At 34.8% G+C, this 17,470-nt stretch overlaps 2 protein-coding genes across 4 annotated transcripts; both read right to left on the bottom strand.

The window, feature by feature from the left end:
• Positions 1–3,259: 3,259 nt before the first annotated feature.
• LOC121251500 (UPF0481 protein At3g47200-like) lies at positions 3,260–5,038 on the bottom strand. Of its 3 annotated transcripts, none has more exons than XM_041150761.1 (2): positions 4,925–5,038; positions 3,260–4,665 (listed from the first exon to the last, which is right to left on the bottom strand). In XM_041150761.1, the coding sequence occupies exon 2, from the start codon at positions 4,630–4,632 to the stop codon at positions 3,301–3,303; it is 1,332 nt and encodes a 443-aa protein (XP_041006695.1). In that variant the 5' UTR covers positions 4,633–4,665; positions 4,925–5,038; the 3' UTR covers positions 3,260–3,300. The 3 variants fall into 3 exon arrangements, with proteins under 3 accessions (XP_041006695.1, XP_041006694.1, XP_041006696.1); XM_041150760.1 differs by having other exon boundaries at positions 4,899–5,037; XM_041150762.1 differs by having other exon boundaries at positions 3,260–4,636; positions 4,899–5,030.
• Positions 5,039–15,452: 10,414 nt separating this feature from the next.
• LOC121253514 lies at positions 15,453–16,751 on the bottom strand. The gene has a single exon (XM_041153519.1). It carries the CDS (start codon positions 16,749–16,751, stop codon positions 15,453–15,455), a length of 1,299 nt encoding a protein of 432 aa, XP_041009453.1.
• Between the last annotated feature and the right edge of the window lie 719 nt (positions 16,752–17,470).

Genomic DNA, 17,470 nt, shown 5'->3' with positions numbered 1-17,470 from the left:
GGTCCAAAATTATTTAAATTGGATATTTTTAGTGCTGTTGGACCAAGCTTAAGTTTTTAAGTCATCCTCATTAATGTTGGAGCCCCGAAAATAATATAGTTTTAGAAAATCATCTTTATTTAAAAGATTTTATTTCCTTAGAAATAGTATTTAATAATCATCATTTAAATTATGTTAAAAACTCTATTTATTTCGATGGATTTATTTATCTTAAAAATATTTACTAAAACTCATCATTTTATTTGATGATGAAAAATATTATTTTTTGATCAATAAAACAAAGTTGACTTTTAAATATTGTCTCATTCCATTTTGTTTTCATTTCTCTACTTCTTTTGTTTAGTTATTCTCATTTTCATAACGTTTAATCTCTATTCTTGGATTAAAGTTAGGAACTCCAAGTTGTAGAGTTAGGTAGTTCTCTGAACAAAACCCTCTAATTTCCCTTTTCTTCCTCTTCTTCTTTTCTTGTGGCCCCCTCGTAAGTCAGCAGTGTCGTCCCAACCACAACAAGCAGCCACCGTCACGCCTCGTCAATGATAACCTCTCCTCCATCTCGCCCTCACGCTCAGATCCTCTCTCTCTCTCTCTCTCTCTCCCCCAGCATCTTCCTCTCGATTCCTCTGTTTTGTTACCATCCATTGCTCACCATCGCAACTCAACCAACATCTCAATAGAGTATCGCCATGGGCCACTACTTCACGCTGTGGTGTCACCCCACGCCTAACAACCCACACCCAGCCCAACGCCGCCCCCTTAACCTCACTTGCTTTGGTCGCCACATGAGTTTCCCCTAATGAGGAATGCACTAAAGGCACGAGAGTGGGGGCTGGAACTCCTAGCTCAGATACAAACGCACTTTAGCCTTCACCTTGGTCCCTTTCTCCATGGTTGCCAGTGCTTTGTCAGCTCCATCTTCCTTTTCCAAGGATGACCTAGCCCCCTCTTGGGGACTCTTGGAGTCCCCATCACCACCAAAAGAAGAAGGGGAAGGGGAGGGAATAGAGACCCCAAGATGGTCGCAAGAAGGGAACTTGGCGTGGAATCTTGCCCACAAGGGTTTTAACGCGACCGCCTTCGACGTTGGTCTGGGCGCCTCCAACTAGAGGAGCGGCAACTTTAGGCGCGATCATCCCTGACACGTCCACAGAAAAAGGCGTCATAAATTTCTGCAGAAATCTCGCTGCCACTGTGAACAGAAGTCAGGGAGAAAAGGGATGAGAACTCAAAAGGTTGAGTACCCATTGAATTGGACCCCTTAGAGGGCAAGTCAAAGTCAGAGGTTGTCTCTAGGTCAACAAGGGCTTGCCTCATGAGCCCATTAAGGTTGTCAAGACCTAGTGATGTTGGTGGCGATACCCTCACAAGAAAGGGTTCGGGCGTCTCACTCCCAATAGAAAGGTTGGAACTAGAAGTCACGACTCCTTCTGATTCCACCTCCGCCCCCACGATGGGCTCTGTAGTCTCGCCCTCACCGTCTTCACTACGATGGGGGTGTTTTTGGGGACACTCAGCAGATTGAGAAGCACGCCTCTTTGTCGGAGGGGCCACGGCCTTAAGTTTACGTCCCCTGACATGGGCACGATCAGGCACCATGAGGAATCTATCGATGTTGGCAGCGGTCAGGAGTTGCTCAGTCCCCAAGCCACCGTCATTATCTTTAGCCCAGTTGAGGACTATATCAATGCGGGAGCGTTCTTTGTCAGTTAGCTCTAGCTCGACAGCTTTTGTCGTCGGGGACTTTGCTCCAATTCGTAAGGACAAGGAAGTCTTGAAGGTGCCTTTCTGAGGTGGAAAATTCCCAACCTCCACCAAAAATAAAGAAAAAATTTCTTTGCCACTGTTTGGCATTAGAGTGGCAGAGCTCAAACACCGGCAAGTGTTGTGAATGAATGCGGAAGCTACAGATGTCACTTGGCAATCCCTTTACAGAATTAAAAGATAGGAATTCATTGGCGGTCAAATCTGGATACGTCTCCCCCAAGGGCTCCAAGGTCATGTGAAAGACCACACATGAGCACAGTAGAACACGCCACACATGTGAATAAAATTGAGTGGGAGCCAACCCTAGAAAGTCAAAGACATCACGGACTGGGCAAATGAAGGGGAATTGCAAGTAATGCGCTAGGGCACAAACCGAGAGAGCAACAGATCCCGCGTACCCCTCCGTATCGACACATCCTCCCTCTAGAATGGAGAGCTCCACAAAATCTAGGATGCGATAGGTGGACCTCAGCTTCCTCAGGTCTTGCTCAATGAGGGTGAAACGCCAAGTGAATCCTTCAAAGAATTGAGGGGCTTGGCCGTCGGAAGACTCCTTGGCGGAGTGGGAGGAGGCCCTCGTAGTAGTTTGGGTCAAAAGCTGGCTAGGAGTATGTGAGGAGCCGCGGTTAGTCATGCGAGAGTAAAAATGAGAATCTAGAAGGGAGATGCGAGAGAATGTGAGAAAGCAAGAAGACGAAGTGTGGCACGGATGGAAGATAGGAAATGAATCAAGAAAATGAAAGAGGGGAAAAGGTAATAATGAGAAGGTTCTTGAGAAACCAAACGGGTGGCAGCACCGTCGGTTACCATTCTTTTGTATGGGAGAGAATAAAAGCGCACGAATAGTTACGTGGGCCATGATTTTGGGTAAGAGGTAAGTTTGGACCCACACCTTAGTTAACATGGACCTTCAGCGGGGTAGAAGGAAATGAAATTTAAGTGGTCGCCTACTTGCCCCAAGCTAGCAGGGTAAAGTGCTTTCACGCGAATTAAAATGATATAAAATAAGTTAATTTACTATGTGATGGTACAAAGGAAATTAGCGGGATAACTGGAATGGATGTTCAGATCCCTTTGTAATAAGCCCACGACTAGAGGACAGGTTCAACCCACGTCACGATCTGTGTGAGACTCACAGCCCAAGAGCCTATGGCACGAACCATGTGATATGATAACGAATGTCAATAGATCTGGGTGGTTATCTCATCCACTTGTTAATGGATTATTAATGGTTATCTATGTCATCAGCACCTCTATAAATAACACTTAAAAGTAACAGATAATACATTATTACATATATATATATATATATATACATATACATTATTTAGATTACATCTTTCTAACATAGGCATCGGAGCTGCTTTGAGCACCCAGTGCCGCTCTCTTATCTGTTGCAGGTTATCCGAGTAGTTGGCGGTGTGAAACTCGCCATTTACAAAAATATATATTTTTTTAGACAAAATTTATCAAATAAACTGAAGAAGAATAAAAGTTATCCGATCGAATGCTAGCTATCATTTACTAGTATCAGAATTACAGATTCCTCCTCTTTGATGGTAACACTGAGATAATAGAGCATATAGCTTGCGTTAAAGTGAACGCCAACACGAGAATAGCAGCAATGGTGGCAACCACTCTCCAAGGAGTGCTTAAATAATCACGTTTCAAGATAGCCTTCCAACGATTCCAATTGCTATCATGGAACTCAACTATATCTCTACAAAGACGGTGATACTCAGGGCTCATGGATGAGAATTGGACATTTGTGCCTAGATTATTGATAAAAGTTGCATTGTCGTCACCCATCCCATTAACAAGGATCTTCTTTTGAGCAAGTAAAGCCACATCTTTGCCTGTATCAACAAGGAAATCCAACAAGAGAAAATAATCAGTAACATATGCTTCTGTTGGATAGTGACATTGCTCCAAAGCCATGAGGTTTCGAGCAAGTATCTCCGTGGTATTGTCAATGGTAAAGCGCGGGATTTCCAACTCTCCGCCTTTATGATATTTTAAGTCAAGGTAGCACTTGCTTCCACTCTTCTTAAAGGTCAATCCTGCCTCAGCCAGCTGCGTTGCACAGTATATTTTCTCAACCCCACTGTCAAGTTCATGTCTTTCTGATAGAGTTCCGGGTGGAGGTAGATAAAAGATTCTGATCAAATCAACAAAATGAATTATTCCATTGAACTCATCGGATTCAGAAGACTTATCTTGAGTGTTGAGAAAGCGAAAGTAGAGAAAGGCAACCTCAATAAAGGGACGGTAAATTCTATGAGTAACCAAAACAAGCTGATATAAATCCTCAAGAATAAAGAAAGGAAGTTGATTTTCAAGTAACAGGAAGTCCAGCTTCATCCTAGCAGTTATCCACGGCTTTATAACTGTTCTATCCTCATCTGTCCATTGCACTGGGAACATGTCTCTCAAGAAATACTCAATAATGAAGGCTGCATCAAGGAGTATCATCTTCACAAACTCATCGCTGTCAAGTTCGATGGTTTCTGCATAACATTGACGAATTCTTTCTTCTAAGCCTTTTACAATTCTTACTAAATTCTCCAGGTTTGTTTGGGCTCGTCCCATAAAATCCTCGAGATATCTCACTTTATACTCTTCCAGGATATTTTGCAATTTTTCGTTGCCATGGTGAAAGGGGCCTATGGAAATAACTTGTGGAGTGTAGGCTTCTTCATTCAATTTGCGCAAGTGATGTGGAACCGTGTAGATACAACATTCTCCTGGCCGTAAGGGACGCCTCGAACTTTCTAACAGTTGTTTTATTCTAATTACCAAATGTTCCCCTTGATCTGCTGAAGCATTTTGATCATTTCGTTGAAAATATGTACCATGTGATTGCCCCATATATCTACAAACTTCCCTTAAAAAATTAAACCCCTGATGAAAAACACAAATATTAATATTGTCACGGGCTAGCTAGCATTTAGAAATATGGGTTGGAATTAATATAGTTCCCAATATTATACTGCATGCATGCAAATCTTCGCTTGTATTTACTTCATCTTGGTCATTAGCATTTTCTAAATGTTGAGGGTTAAAACTTCCTCTTAAATGACTGCGCACAAGGAAGGCAAAGAAACTGAGAGGGATTAATGATAGAAACAACGTACAGAGTGAGAGGAAGAGATGATTGAACCTGCGGCTCGTATGAAAAACTGTGAAAGCTTCCGTCCTGCCGACGTTAAGGGAAATGGTGTTGATTGATACCGCCTCATAAATGCAAATCAAATCTGCTTTGTTGCATTCTGACAACAAGAATATATAGAAAGCATCTCTCTCTCACACGCACACGCAAACGCAAACGCACATAAGCTTTCAATTGATAATAAAAATACAAGTTGAATTTTATTATTACTAATTAACAACAAATGTTAAAACAAATACAAGTTTATCTTAGAACTTTTGCAAAGAATATAAGATATATATACAAAGATGGTGATCCATATGATCTACGATATGAACAAAATGGAGAGTCTGTTGGTATGAGTAAGGATTTTTGGTCCAAGAATCTTTGCAATATCTTAAAAGCGTCTATAAGATAAACAGTTTAAAACAGTGATCAATATCCAGCGTCTTCTTCTTTATCTGTCGTTCTTTTGCATGATATTTTCTTCCTTTCGGTCACAATTTTACTTCTTCGTTGAGTCTCAAATATCTGGTTAACTATTGTGTCTGACAGTCGAAAATATCTAGCGTTGATAGAAGGGATGAAGTGCAGAAATCTATTTCTTCTTCGTTTCCCTTTTTTCCCGTGCTGTTGCTTCTTCGTTTCAGATTTATTTTCGCATCTTTGTTTTCTTTCTTCTTCGTTTCTTTTTTATTTGGAGAGAGAGAGAGAGAGAGAGAGAGAGTTGCCGTGAGAAATGGGTTCGTGCGTGCGAATGACAGTGTGCGACGGAGAGGGAAAGGGAAGTTCGTGGTGGCTGGGTCTGTTAGAGGTTGTCGTCGGTGTCAAGTGGTGGAGGTGCGGTGGCCTGGGTGGCCACGTACGGCTGCGGAACTGGATACAAATGGGTGAAACCCATTTCGGTTGGGTTTCCGCGGGGAGAGAGGGGGGGCTGCGCATGGGGGACATCGGTGGTGGCTGGGTTGGTCGCCGGCGTGAGGGGGACTCACCGGTGGTGGTCGTGAGGTGGCCGCGTACGGCAGCGCAGGTTGAGAGAAATGGGAGAAACCCATTTCGATTGGGTTTCCACAGGCGAGAGAGAGGGATGCGCGTGGAGGACATCGGTGGTGGCTGGGTTGGTCGTCGGCGTGAGGGGGACTTGCTGGTGGTGGCGGTGAGGGTGGCCGACGAATGGCGGTGCCGTGCTGGGCTGAAGGAGAACGGGCCGTGGGGAAGAATCGGGCAGAGGAGAGAGAAAAAACAAGGAAAAAAATTAAAAAAATTACTATAAAATCACTAAAAAATAAAATATATGTTCCGATATATTTTTCACCTCATGAGCAGGTAATATCAATTTCTTAAAGTTGTGGACACGGAAGCTAGCGTTTTGACATGGTTAGTTGTTATATGTTATTAGTTATGTATGCATGTTTATCTCTTCACATGCATAAGAACTATAGGTTTTAACAATCATGAAAAGGATTTGCAGTGATGCATCTCTCTTAGATATAGACGGTGAGTTTTTAAGATGTTTTCAGACAAGTGTCAAATACAGTTGCTGTATCTTAAAGTTCTAGAGAACATATTTCAATTGGTGAAGTTTCCTGCAATTTTTGGAATACCAAACATATGATTTTTGGGAAATGGTTCTCAAGCTTTGGGAATGTAAATTATGGAATCCATTTGATGAGTCCATTAAGATTAATTACAGCCTTAACATTGCCAAATTCTGTTCTCTGTTGTTCCAAATATTATAAACATCGATAGTAAAACTTGGTGTTAATATGCATTTAAGTAAGTAGAGATTCTTATTGCTTGTGAAATTCTGTTTTATTTAATTATGGGACTACAATTTGTGGAATTATTTGGTGGTCATCAAGAAAATTAGCTTATAATTATATATATTAATGATATTGGTCATAATTATATATACGAAACAAGAAAACAATTAATTAATCCATATAATACTAATTCCTAATCAAAAGCACTAGCTATATATATGCATGCTACAAGGGCGCTACACCTTGATTATTCTATTTTACTATAGCCATATAGACGATTTGACTCAGAATTTTACGATTGGGTTCTTTTTCATTTCCTAACTATAATATATTTTTCTCTATTGATAAATATTCTTTTGCACTCTAATAAAATTGATTTAGAATTTTTTATTTTGTGACCAAGACCATGCTTTGGTTTCGTTAATTTTAAATTTCATTTTATCACTTCTTGTTTTTTATTTTTTTCAGTTGGATTGCTTCGATTTATACAGTGAAATATTGTCATCACAACATAGATTCTTCACATTTCTTTTCACTTATTAGGTACAAAAACTGAGTTCATAAAAGATTCTCTATATACCATTTATTTTGCTTATGATTACGTTTTTTTTTTTTTATTTAACACAAAGCATGTTTATATTTTACAAAACTTGTTTTTCATTGCCCAACTGCTAGTAGAGTATTATATACTTCAATTAGCAACGTCTCCAGCTGGATATAATTAAAGAACAAGAATAAAAGCAAATAACATTCTTAAACCATTTATAATAAGAGCAGTGCCGAGGATGTAACACGAGAACCTCCCCATAAGAACAAAAATGTTTTTTATTTTTTTTATTCATTTTTTTTATATTCTTAAATATTTTTTTTAATAAAAAATCACTACATTACCAAAAAAAACTTTCATAATTACTAAGTAAAAAAATAAAAAATAAAAATTTATCGGAGATAAATTTAGGGTGGTGCTGCCCCACGTAGGGTGGCAGTACCGTAGGCAAAAAGATTTTTGTCTTTTTCTTTTTTTTGTAAAATACTTTTTTGAACTCATTAAATATTTATTTTTAAAATAAAAATTATAAATTCATTTGAAAATATTTACAAAAAAATAAAAATAATCATAGATGACTAGTGCAGGTTTGGAATGGGATGAGATATAAAATTTTCATCTTATCTCATCATTATATTTTTTTTTAAATACTCATATAAAATATAATAAACAATTCAATTTTTTTAAATCTCAATTCACCTTTTTTAAATCTTAAAACAATAATAATATTAAAATATAATATTTTAAACTCTTAAATAAAATATAAAATTCTCATCTCACCTTTTAAATTTGTCCTAACTTATATTTTATTTATTTTTATAGATGAGATAAATAAGATAAATTAAAATTAAAATTAAAAAATTAAATAAAATATTAATAAAATATATTTTTTTAATATTATTTTTATTTAAAAGTTTGAGAACATTCTTAAACATGCATTATAATAAGTTCTCGTGTTTAAAATAATGTTAGAAGTTCTCATTAAAAAATTTAAAAATAATAGAAAGTATAAACAAAAAAATTTAAAAATATAAAATATAATTTTATACTCGCGGTCAGTTGGACCGGTCTTAGCACCGCTCTTTTCTTTATGCTTTTATATTCAAAAAGTTTAATTAATTACACAATGAACGAGGCCGGCTGAGAAAACTTCTCTCTCCTCTGTTGGTGCAAGTTTGATTGATGGAATCGAGTAATGTTATATACATTGAATTTTGCATAAATACTATATAGTTATTTAAAAAAAAATTAAAATTTATTATTAAAAAATTAATTTTTTTTATATAAATTATTTATTTATTTATTTATTTTTAAATATTATATGATACTTACATACTTATAATTATAAATATCATTTTTCTATAAAAAAACATTGGTTATGTATGGTGACCGCATAAATAATTCTTCGCGATAAGTATAGACGCGTCTTTGTTGTACGTTCCGTTTGATTTAAAATAAAATAAATTGAGATAATTTATAAATAATATTAAAATTGTTAAATTAAGGTAAAATGAGATGGTTTTTAAAAATTTTTTTTTTATAATATATTTGATAATAATATTATAGAATGATAATTTTTTTCTAATCAATTTATTTTATAAAATATCAAATAAAAATATTAATTATTTTCAAAATTGTTAAATAACTATTTTTTATATTTATAAAATACTTTTTTATAAAAATATTGTGCTTAGAATTATTGTCCTTGAAGCCTTCAGCGCTTTCGAAAAAAACAGTGTCTTCTGCAGTGAAAGCACTGTCTTCAGTCTTCTGAAAAGCACTGACATGGTTTTGTCGTATTTGAATTTACGTGAGAGAGTTTCAAGTCCGCGTGTCTTTGGATAAGAGCTGAGCATACGGGCAAGTTGAGATGATGTACGAATCTGACAGATCGTTTGGATTGACATAATTTTTGAGAGCATTCACGTTAGCTTGGTTAAGTAAGAAAGTAAAAAAAATTTACATAATTATATAAATAAAAATGCTTTGGATCTCGAATTTGGAATCTAAAAAAATGTTCTGAACAATTTTTTTATTTAATAATTAAGAAAATATTTTTTAATATTATTATAAATTTTTTATATTTTTTAAAAATATTTATGATAATTAAAAAAATATATAAAAAAATAAAACAAAATTAAAAAAATAAAATATATTATTCGGTGAACATTTTTAGACTACCTTTTCGGTAGCCGTAGCAGAACTCTTATATAAAAAACACCCTACATGATTAGGGACTTCTATTATAGTGATTAGTTAAAGATAGAGAATTATAATTGATTCATCAAATATTAAAATGTTAATTTTTTACTCTAAAAAAATATTAAAATATTAATTTCTCATTCCAAATAAAAATGCTATTTAATTTGTAATTAAGAAATTTAGATAAAAATTTAGATGAGTTTAATTAAATATTTTTTATTATTAGCATTAAATCGCTTTTGAAAATATAATTTTTTAATATTAATCTAATTAGAATATAATTATTATTAACATTTAATTGGTAGAATTATAAAATATGATAAAACTAAATTAAATAAAAAATTATTAATTTAATAATATTTTATTATTATATAGATAATGAATGGCTAATTTAATTTAGAGATTGAATTTAAATGGAATAGATAAATGTAAAAAAGTGTGATATTGGCTAAGCCTCGTTTGTTTTCAGAAAACATCTGATCTCATCTAATATAATCATTACAACTTTTCCAACTTCTAATATAAAAAAAATAAACAATTCAATTTTTTCAAATTTTAAAATAAGAATAATATTAAAAAATATATTTTAACCATACTTTATTTAATTTTTTAATTTTAATCTCAACTCATCTAATCTCATATCATCTACAAAAATAAACGAGTTCAAATTTTGAATATGTATTTGACCAAGTTAATGAGGATGCTCTGAATAGGAAAAAAATTTGTGAGTAAAAGATAAATTGAGATAATTTTTAAAAATTTTATGTGTTTGAATTGAAAGTGATTTTATGAAACTATTTTAAGTTGTTAGAAATGAGATAGATGTGGATGTCCCAAATAATTGTATAGTATTTATAATGATTTTATTTTATTTATAAATATATTTATAAATAAGTATTAATAATTTTTTAATAGAAAATGACCAATTTGTTTTTATAATATAATATAATAATATTATAAGATGATAATATTTTTATAAAATCAAGTTCTATAAAAAATATTAAATAAAAATATATTTTATTTATAACATTCTTAAATAATTATAAAATTAGTTTATTTTCTTAATTTTTATTATTATAAAAGTTAAGTATCACAATAAATTATAATCACGATTAATAAATTTAGATATAGAATTTTTCTTTGAAAAATAAGTAACCTATAACAACACCTATCGTGAAAAAGAATCAAGATGGCTCACAAGAGAGAAGAAAAAATTATTGGAAGGGGAAACTTTTTCAGGCGGAGAAACCTAGATGCCAGAAAGGGTCTTCTGAAATTGCCTACTGGCAACAGTCGAATGGCAGAATGCTTTTTCGCTGGAAAAGTAGCCATCACAGTAAAGTTTCTGAAATTGCCTACAGAGTACAGAGGCAACAGACGTTTTGTTGTTTTCCGGACTGAAACCGTAACTTATGTGTTTGGCCGTTTGGATAAGGGAGCACCTTTCTCTGAATTCAAACAAATGAAAGGACATTGGTAATGATTTATGTATTTTTATATATAAAATCATATTTTTAAAAATTAATTTTATATATAAAAAAAACTCTCATATTAAATTATATATTTTTAAATTAAATAATAGTAAAATATTTATTATTTTATAATTTTTTTTCTTATAAATTTGGATGGTCTATTTTATTGATCTAGATGGTATATTCGTTAATCAGGATGATTCAATAAATTAAAAATAAAGTTGGGGACCGAATAGAGAGAGACCGAATAATGTTGGAGACCGAATTATAATCTGGATGGTATATTGGGGTTCGGATAGAGGGAAAAAAATATTAAAAATAATATTTGGAGAGTCAACAATCCTTCTTCAAATTTGAAGAATCAATGTTTATAGCTATATAAAAAATTATAGATGCATATATATCAATATAGATGAATTTAAAGATATATTATTCAAATTTAAAGATAAAGATAAAGATAAATAAACCATTACTAATATTCTTAAAGATAAGAAAATGCGTTGAGAGTTGCTGCCGAGAGTAGCAATCGATAATTCTCATCCATTGTTTTTATTTTTTATTACATGGATTGAAAACCGTTTGGATTTTCCTCCAACTCTATTATGTAATCAGTTACAAGTAATGCACATTTTCCTAGATCATGAGCCACTGAATTTCCTTCACGGTTTATATGACATATCTTCCATTCATCATATTGATCTAATGTTTTTTTTAAATATGAAATAATCATGCCAAAGTAGTCCTGATTTTGTTGCATCTGCTGCACGTCCTTGACAACAGTTTGAGAATCTCCTTCCAAAATAACTCTGTACATGCCAAGTTCCAAACCAAATCTTGCTACTCTACGTTCTGCTAATGCCTCTGCTAGCAAAGGGTCTAGTGTTGAATCTTGTTTCTCTTTCAAGGTAGCAAAAAATTTGCCATGTTCATCTTTGACAATAGCACCTATCCCTATTTTACAAACTTTCTTATCAACTGTTACATCCCTATTATTTTTGCAGAAACCTTGAGGTGGACATTCCCATAATATTCTTCTTTGGTTAACATATGAACTTTGAATGGCTTCTCTTGTCTGCATTGCTGAGATCTCTTCTTGCAGGTGTCTTGCTCTTTTGATTACTGAATTTGGGTTGATGTAGATGTTTTTGAAAACAAGTTGATTTCTTCTCCACCATATGGTCTAAAGTACTAAAGCCAGCTCCTGCCTTTCAACCTTGTTCAGTTTCTTAAACATTTGTTGCATCATATCTATGATACTCTTGGTTGAGCTCTTGCTTTTTTGAATTGTCCTGGTGCATAAGTTGAGGACATCATTTGTTGAGACACATTCCCACAATATGTGTTTTATGCTTTTTGGTTCCATTAAACACATAGGGCATGTAGGATCTTCCAAAACCTTCCTCTTGCATAGGTTCAGTTTAGTGGGCTCCCCTTGTATATGGTAGGCACTTCTGATTGTAAAATTACCATCTGCTTTGCCTCTCTAATTTGCTTTACCTCTCTAAATTAATTTGTCTAGCTGGTTGCATTGACTAATAGGGATTTGAGCAATGAGATCAACTTCCTCCTTATTGAAAATGGATTGGATTAAAGGAATATTTCACCTTTTTGAGTCTGCTGTTAAGAGTCTTCAACTTTAACTTCAATTCCTAATATTCTGTCTCCACTTTGAGGCTTGTATAATACTGGTTGAGGTAACCATGGGTTTGACCATATGTTAACAATTTTTCCATTGCCTATACGCCATATAAGATCTTCTTCGATTAATGGTCTTGCTGATAAGATGCTTTTCCATATGTATGAGGGGCTGCTTCCCAACTTTGCATTTAAGAAATCTGAGTTTGGGAAGTACTTTATTTTAAAAACTGTGGCTGCTAGTGAGTTAGGAATGGTTATAAGCTTCCATCCTTGCTTTGCAAGCAAAGCATTGTTAAAGTTTTCAAATTCTCTAAAAACTAACCCTCCTTTGCTCTTAGGCTGCCCCATTTGAGACCAACTCAACCAGTTGATCTTTCTTTCTTGATTTGCTTGCCCCCACCAGTAGCCTATCATCATTTTGTTAAGATGCATCAACAAACCTTTTGGCATTTTAAAGACACCCATCGAGTAGGTGGGAATGGCCTATAATAGAAATTTTACCTTCCAGTTGTTCATCTTGCTACTGACTTTGTCAATGATTCCTTTGAATTCTTTTATTCTTGATCTACCTATTAAGGAAGGCAGACCAAGATAATTTTCTTATGAAGAAGTAACTCTGATGCCTGCTTTCTAGTTATTCTTTCTCTTATGGCAGTTTGAGTGTTTTTGCTGAAAAATAAGCCAGATTTCTGTCTATTCAACCTCTGTCCTAATGCCATTTCGAAACATTTGATTAGTTCCATCATCCTGGTCCATTGTAAGTTAGTTGCATGGCAAAAAAAATTATACAATCATTTGCAAAGAACATATGACTTATATGCAGTTTCCCTTTGCCTAGTGGTAAATCTGCTATTAGCTTTTTCTTCTCAGCTATTTTGAGCATTTGACTTAGAGCCTCTAAGCATAGAATAAATAGATAGGGTGATAGAAGATCACCATGTCTAATACCTTTGGTAGGAGAAAAGAATGATTGTGGATTGCCATTAATCAACAAAGAGTAGGAAACTATTTTTACACAGTTCATAATGATATCAACCCATTTCCTGTTAAAGCCCATCTTTAGCATGATCTTTTCAAGAAAATTCCACTCTAGTCTGTCATATGCTTTACTCATGTCCATCTTTAGAGATATATAACCCTTGGATCCTTTCATCTTGTTGTGCATAGAGTGTAAAGCTTCAAAAGCTACTATGACATTGTCAGCTATTTGCTTTCCTTGCACAAAGGCACCCTGATTTGGGCAGTAAAGATTTTAATCTGTTGGCTAAAACCTTAGCCGTAACTTTATAAAGCACATTACACAAACTTATTAGCCTGAATTCTGAAACTGAGTTGGGATTTTTAACCTTTGGAATCAACACTATATAGGTCCTATTGATAGAGTTTCTCACACAGATCCTCACCTACTATATCCCGATTTTGTTGAAAAAAACCAGCTGAGAATCCATCAGGTCCTGGGAAACTTATAGCACTTATACTGTGGATTGCCTCTTGTACTTCTGAATGAACAAATTCCTTTGTCAGAGAAAGGTTCATCTCACTTGTGATCAGAGTTGGAATATCTTTCACACATTGTTCCTGCCCCACTGGATTTGATGAAGTAAAGAGATTTGTAAAGAAATCCTGAATGCACTGATTTATGTCATGTGGTGATGTACATTGATTTCCCATTCCATCACTGATATTGGTTAAGGTATTCTGTTTGGTCCTTGGAGTAGCACATGAATGAAAATATTTAGTATTTTTATCACCTTCTGTCAGCCATCTTTGCTTAGAACGTTGTTTCCATTTCATTTCCTCCTGCACTAATATCTTTTGAACTTGGTTTTGATTATGTTTGATAGTAGCCTGCTCATTGCCATTGTTTGTCTCATTTACTTGTTGTAAGATCCTTAGCTGAAGATCAATTTCCCCTTTGATATTCTTGGCTCGTTTCTTTTTCAATGAGAGAAGTTTGTACTTGCATCTGTTAAGTTTGTTTGAGAAATCTATCAATGACTCGCCAGCACAATTATTGTTTTTCTAAGCTGCATATATAAGATCTTTGCATTCATTGTTTAGGCCCCAACTATTTTCATACCTGAAAATTCTGGCTTTCCTTCTTGGTTGTTGTGCTTGATTGCTCAAGTTTGTTAGAATATGATTATGGTCAGAAGAACAAACTGGTAAAATGATAACAAAAATGTATGAGAAACTGTTAAGACATTGAGTATTGGCAAACACACGATCAAGCCTCCCTTTAGTAAAGTCTGACCCTTCTCTTCTGATAGACCAGATAAATTTCGAACCATAACATCCCATGTCACTTCATTCAGTGTCCTGTAAGGCTTGTCTAAATCTTTGCATCTGAGCATATGGTCTCTGTGTTCCCCCAAATTTCTCATGATTATAGAGAATTTCATTGAAATCCACCATACACAACCAAGGCCTTTGGTCTGTGGGTTTGAGGAGCCTTAAAAGATTCCAAGATCCTTCTCTTTTAGCTATTACTGGATTCCCATAAAAACCTGTTATGGACCATATTGTCCCAGTAATTGCCTCCTTCATTCTAACTGAGATATGAAAATTTGTAAAGGTCTCAACCTTTATGTCAGATTCTGACTTCCATATCATTGCCAAACCTCCACTACTACCTCTACTATCTACTATGAAGCTTCTGTCAAAACTAATTTTGTTTCTGATTCTTTCCATTTTCTCCCTTGTGCTTTTTGCTTCAATGAGGAAGATCAACTTTGGGCACTTTTGTTTCACTAGAAAGTGAAGTTCACTAATTGTTCGAGGGTTCCCAAGCCCTCGACAGTTCCAAGATAAAAAATTCATTATTGTAGGTGGGGCTGCTCAGAAGCCACCACCTTTAGTTCCTGAGTTAAACTCCTTACAGGTTTGAGTTCCTCCTTCTGGTTTTTGGTTACAAATTGCTAACTTTCTTGTTCTAATTGCTCTGTGTCTCTTTTTCTTCCTCTTATTTTTCTTCTGCTATTGTTGTCACTGTCTATCCCCTCTGTTGTTTGTGCTTTGTTTTCTCTGGCCCTTCTCTTCCAGCTTGATGGTTTTGTTGTTAAAATCTCAGGTTGAGTAGAGATTATCATAGGATAGTCACAATTGGTATCTAGGGAATAGAAATCAGTTTTTTCTACTAGATTTTCCTTGGGGTTAACATTAAGATCTGTTTGATTAAAGAATACCTGCTGCACCTTCTCTAGTGGTATTATCAGTTGGCCTTCACTATAATCCTTTATATTGTTGGGTATGTTCTCCATCCCCTCTTTTCCTTTTCGTTTTCCTTTTCCTTTTGATACTAAAGATGTCTGTTCAATATGAGGTTGATTACCTTGCTCTACAGCAGTTGAATTCTCCTGCTGATATGCCTGAGTTCCGTTATTAATTAAGGAGTCTTTCCTACCTGCATCTCTTTCAGAATTTTGAAAATTAACAGGTAATCTAAATCCCCTTCCTTTACCACCATTTCCCATTAAATTCATTCCTGTGGCCCTCAACCATTGGCCATATTGGGATTGGGCTTCTCTTTTGTCTATTATTTTAGAATTTCCTCGTGCACAAAAGCTACTATCATGTTGAATTGCTCCACAGGGAAAATAGAAAAGGGGTAATCTCTCATACTTGAATTCAATCCATCTTTGCTTGCCATCCACTTTGATCATTTTCCCTCGAGGAAGAGGCTTTGTAATATCCATCATCACTCTGATTCTGAGGAACTTTCCCCACCCTATACCATCCTCATCAACTTCTATATTCAAGACATCTCCAACTGCTGAGCTAATTCTTTCCCCACCCTTCTTAATCATGGCTGCAGGAGGCAGGCCATGTAATTGAAGCCAAAATGGTTCATGAGTAAAAACAACTTCACTTAGTGGGATTTTACTGTCGAATTCTTTGAAATAGATTAAGTTTTTATGAAAGGACCAAGGTGTTCCTTTCTTTACTCGTTCAATATCCATTGCTTTTTGAAGTTCCACCAAGAATTTGTGATATCCCACTTTAGTAAAACTCACAGCTCCTTCAGGGTTCCAAATTTTTGACATAGTAGTTTTGAATGCCTCTTTGTTAAGGTTTTTGTCCATTAGAATACATATCAGAAGACATTTCTTGGCTCTTTCTTCAGCTCGACTTATATCTTCTGCAGAAAAATTCACCACTTCCTTCTCTATGTCTGTTAAGTTGAAACCCTCCCATAGCTTAGATAATTCCTCTGCCATGTTTCTGTCTCTTGGGTTAGGTTGCTCTTGGTCACTTGTTTCGCCAATCTCTTCTCTATATCTGGATCGTTCTACTCTTGTTCACTGCTTTTAGAAGACTTCTTGAGTATTAGTATATTCTCCTGAAACTAATACTATGTTACTGCCCCTTTTTTCAGACTCACACCTTAACCCTCAAAGAAGGAAATGACAAACCGCCTTAACCCAAAAAGGAAAAGACCCCTGTCGACGAAAAACTTTTCTTGGATTCATGTGCAATTGCTATTGAAAAAGAAAATAAGAACAAGGACGCTGCTATGTCCACAATGAAGGCCATCGATTATGGCCGTCGAAGAGAGTAAATGTGTTTTTCTTCATATATATTTTTTATATCTTTAAATATTTTTTTCTTAAAAAAAAATTCACAACATCATTTAAAAACACTTCCTTAATCACTAAGTAAAAAAAGAGAAAAGAATTTGTGGCTGCTTTCGTTGGCTTTCATATGTGGATTAAGCATTATCCTATAATAAATAGTTACAACATACAACATTCAATAGAGTGAGAGTTTTCAATAATTATCCTAAACAAGCAAATAAAACACAAGAAAAATAAAACAAAGAGAGACGTGAGCCAATGACTTTGTTTCCACCCATTTCCCACAAAGGAGAGGCACTTGAAGCGGTTTTGACACATGCAGTCTGATAAGACGATAAAATTACAATTGAAAGCCGCAGTAG

Source organism: Juglans microcarpa x Juglans regia, chromosome 2S (genome assembly GCF_004785595.1).
Source record: "Juglans microcarpa x Juglans regia isolate MS1-56 chromosome 2S, Jm3101_v1.0, whole genome shotgun sequence".
NCBI lineage: Eukaryota > Viridiplantae > Streptophyta > Magnoliopsida > Fagales > Juglandaceae > Juglans > Juglans microcarpa x Juglans regia.
The sequence above is the reverse complement of the archived record's forward strand: the minus strand, read 5'-3'. Positions and strand labels throughout refer to the sequence as shown.

Excerpts from the sequence above, each read along its gene's own strand:
- LOC121253514 (XM_041153519.1), bottom strand. The coding sequence starts at position 16,751 with ATGGCAGAGGAATTATCTAAGCTATGGGAGGGTTTCAACTTAACAGAC.
- LOC121251500 (XM_041150760.1), bottom strand. The coding sequence starts at position 5,003 with ATGAGGCGGTATCAATCAACACCATTTCCCTTAACGTCGGCAGGACGG. Across the intron at positions 4,666-4,898 it reads TCATCTCTTCCTCTCACTCT|GGGTTTAATTTTTTAAGGGA; the intron begins GTACGTTGTTTC and ends GTTTTTCATCAG.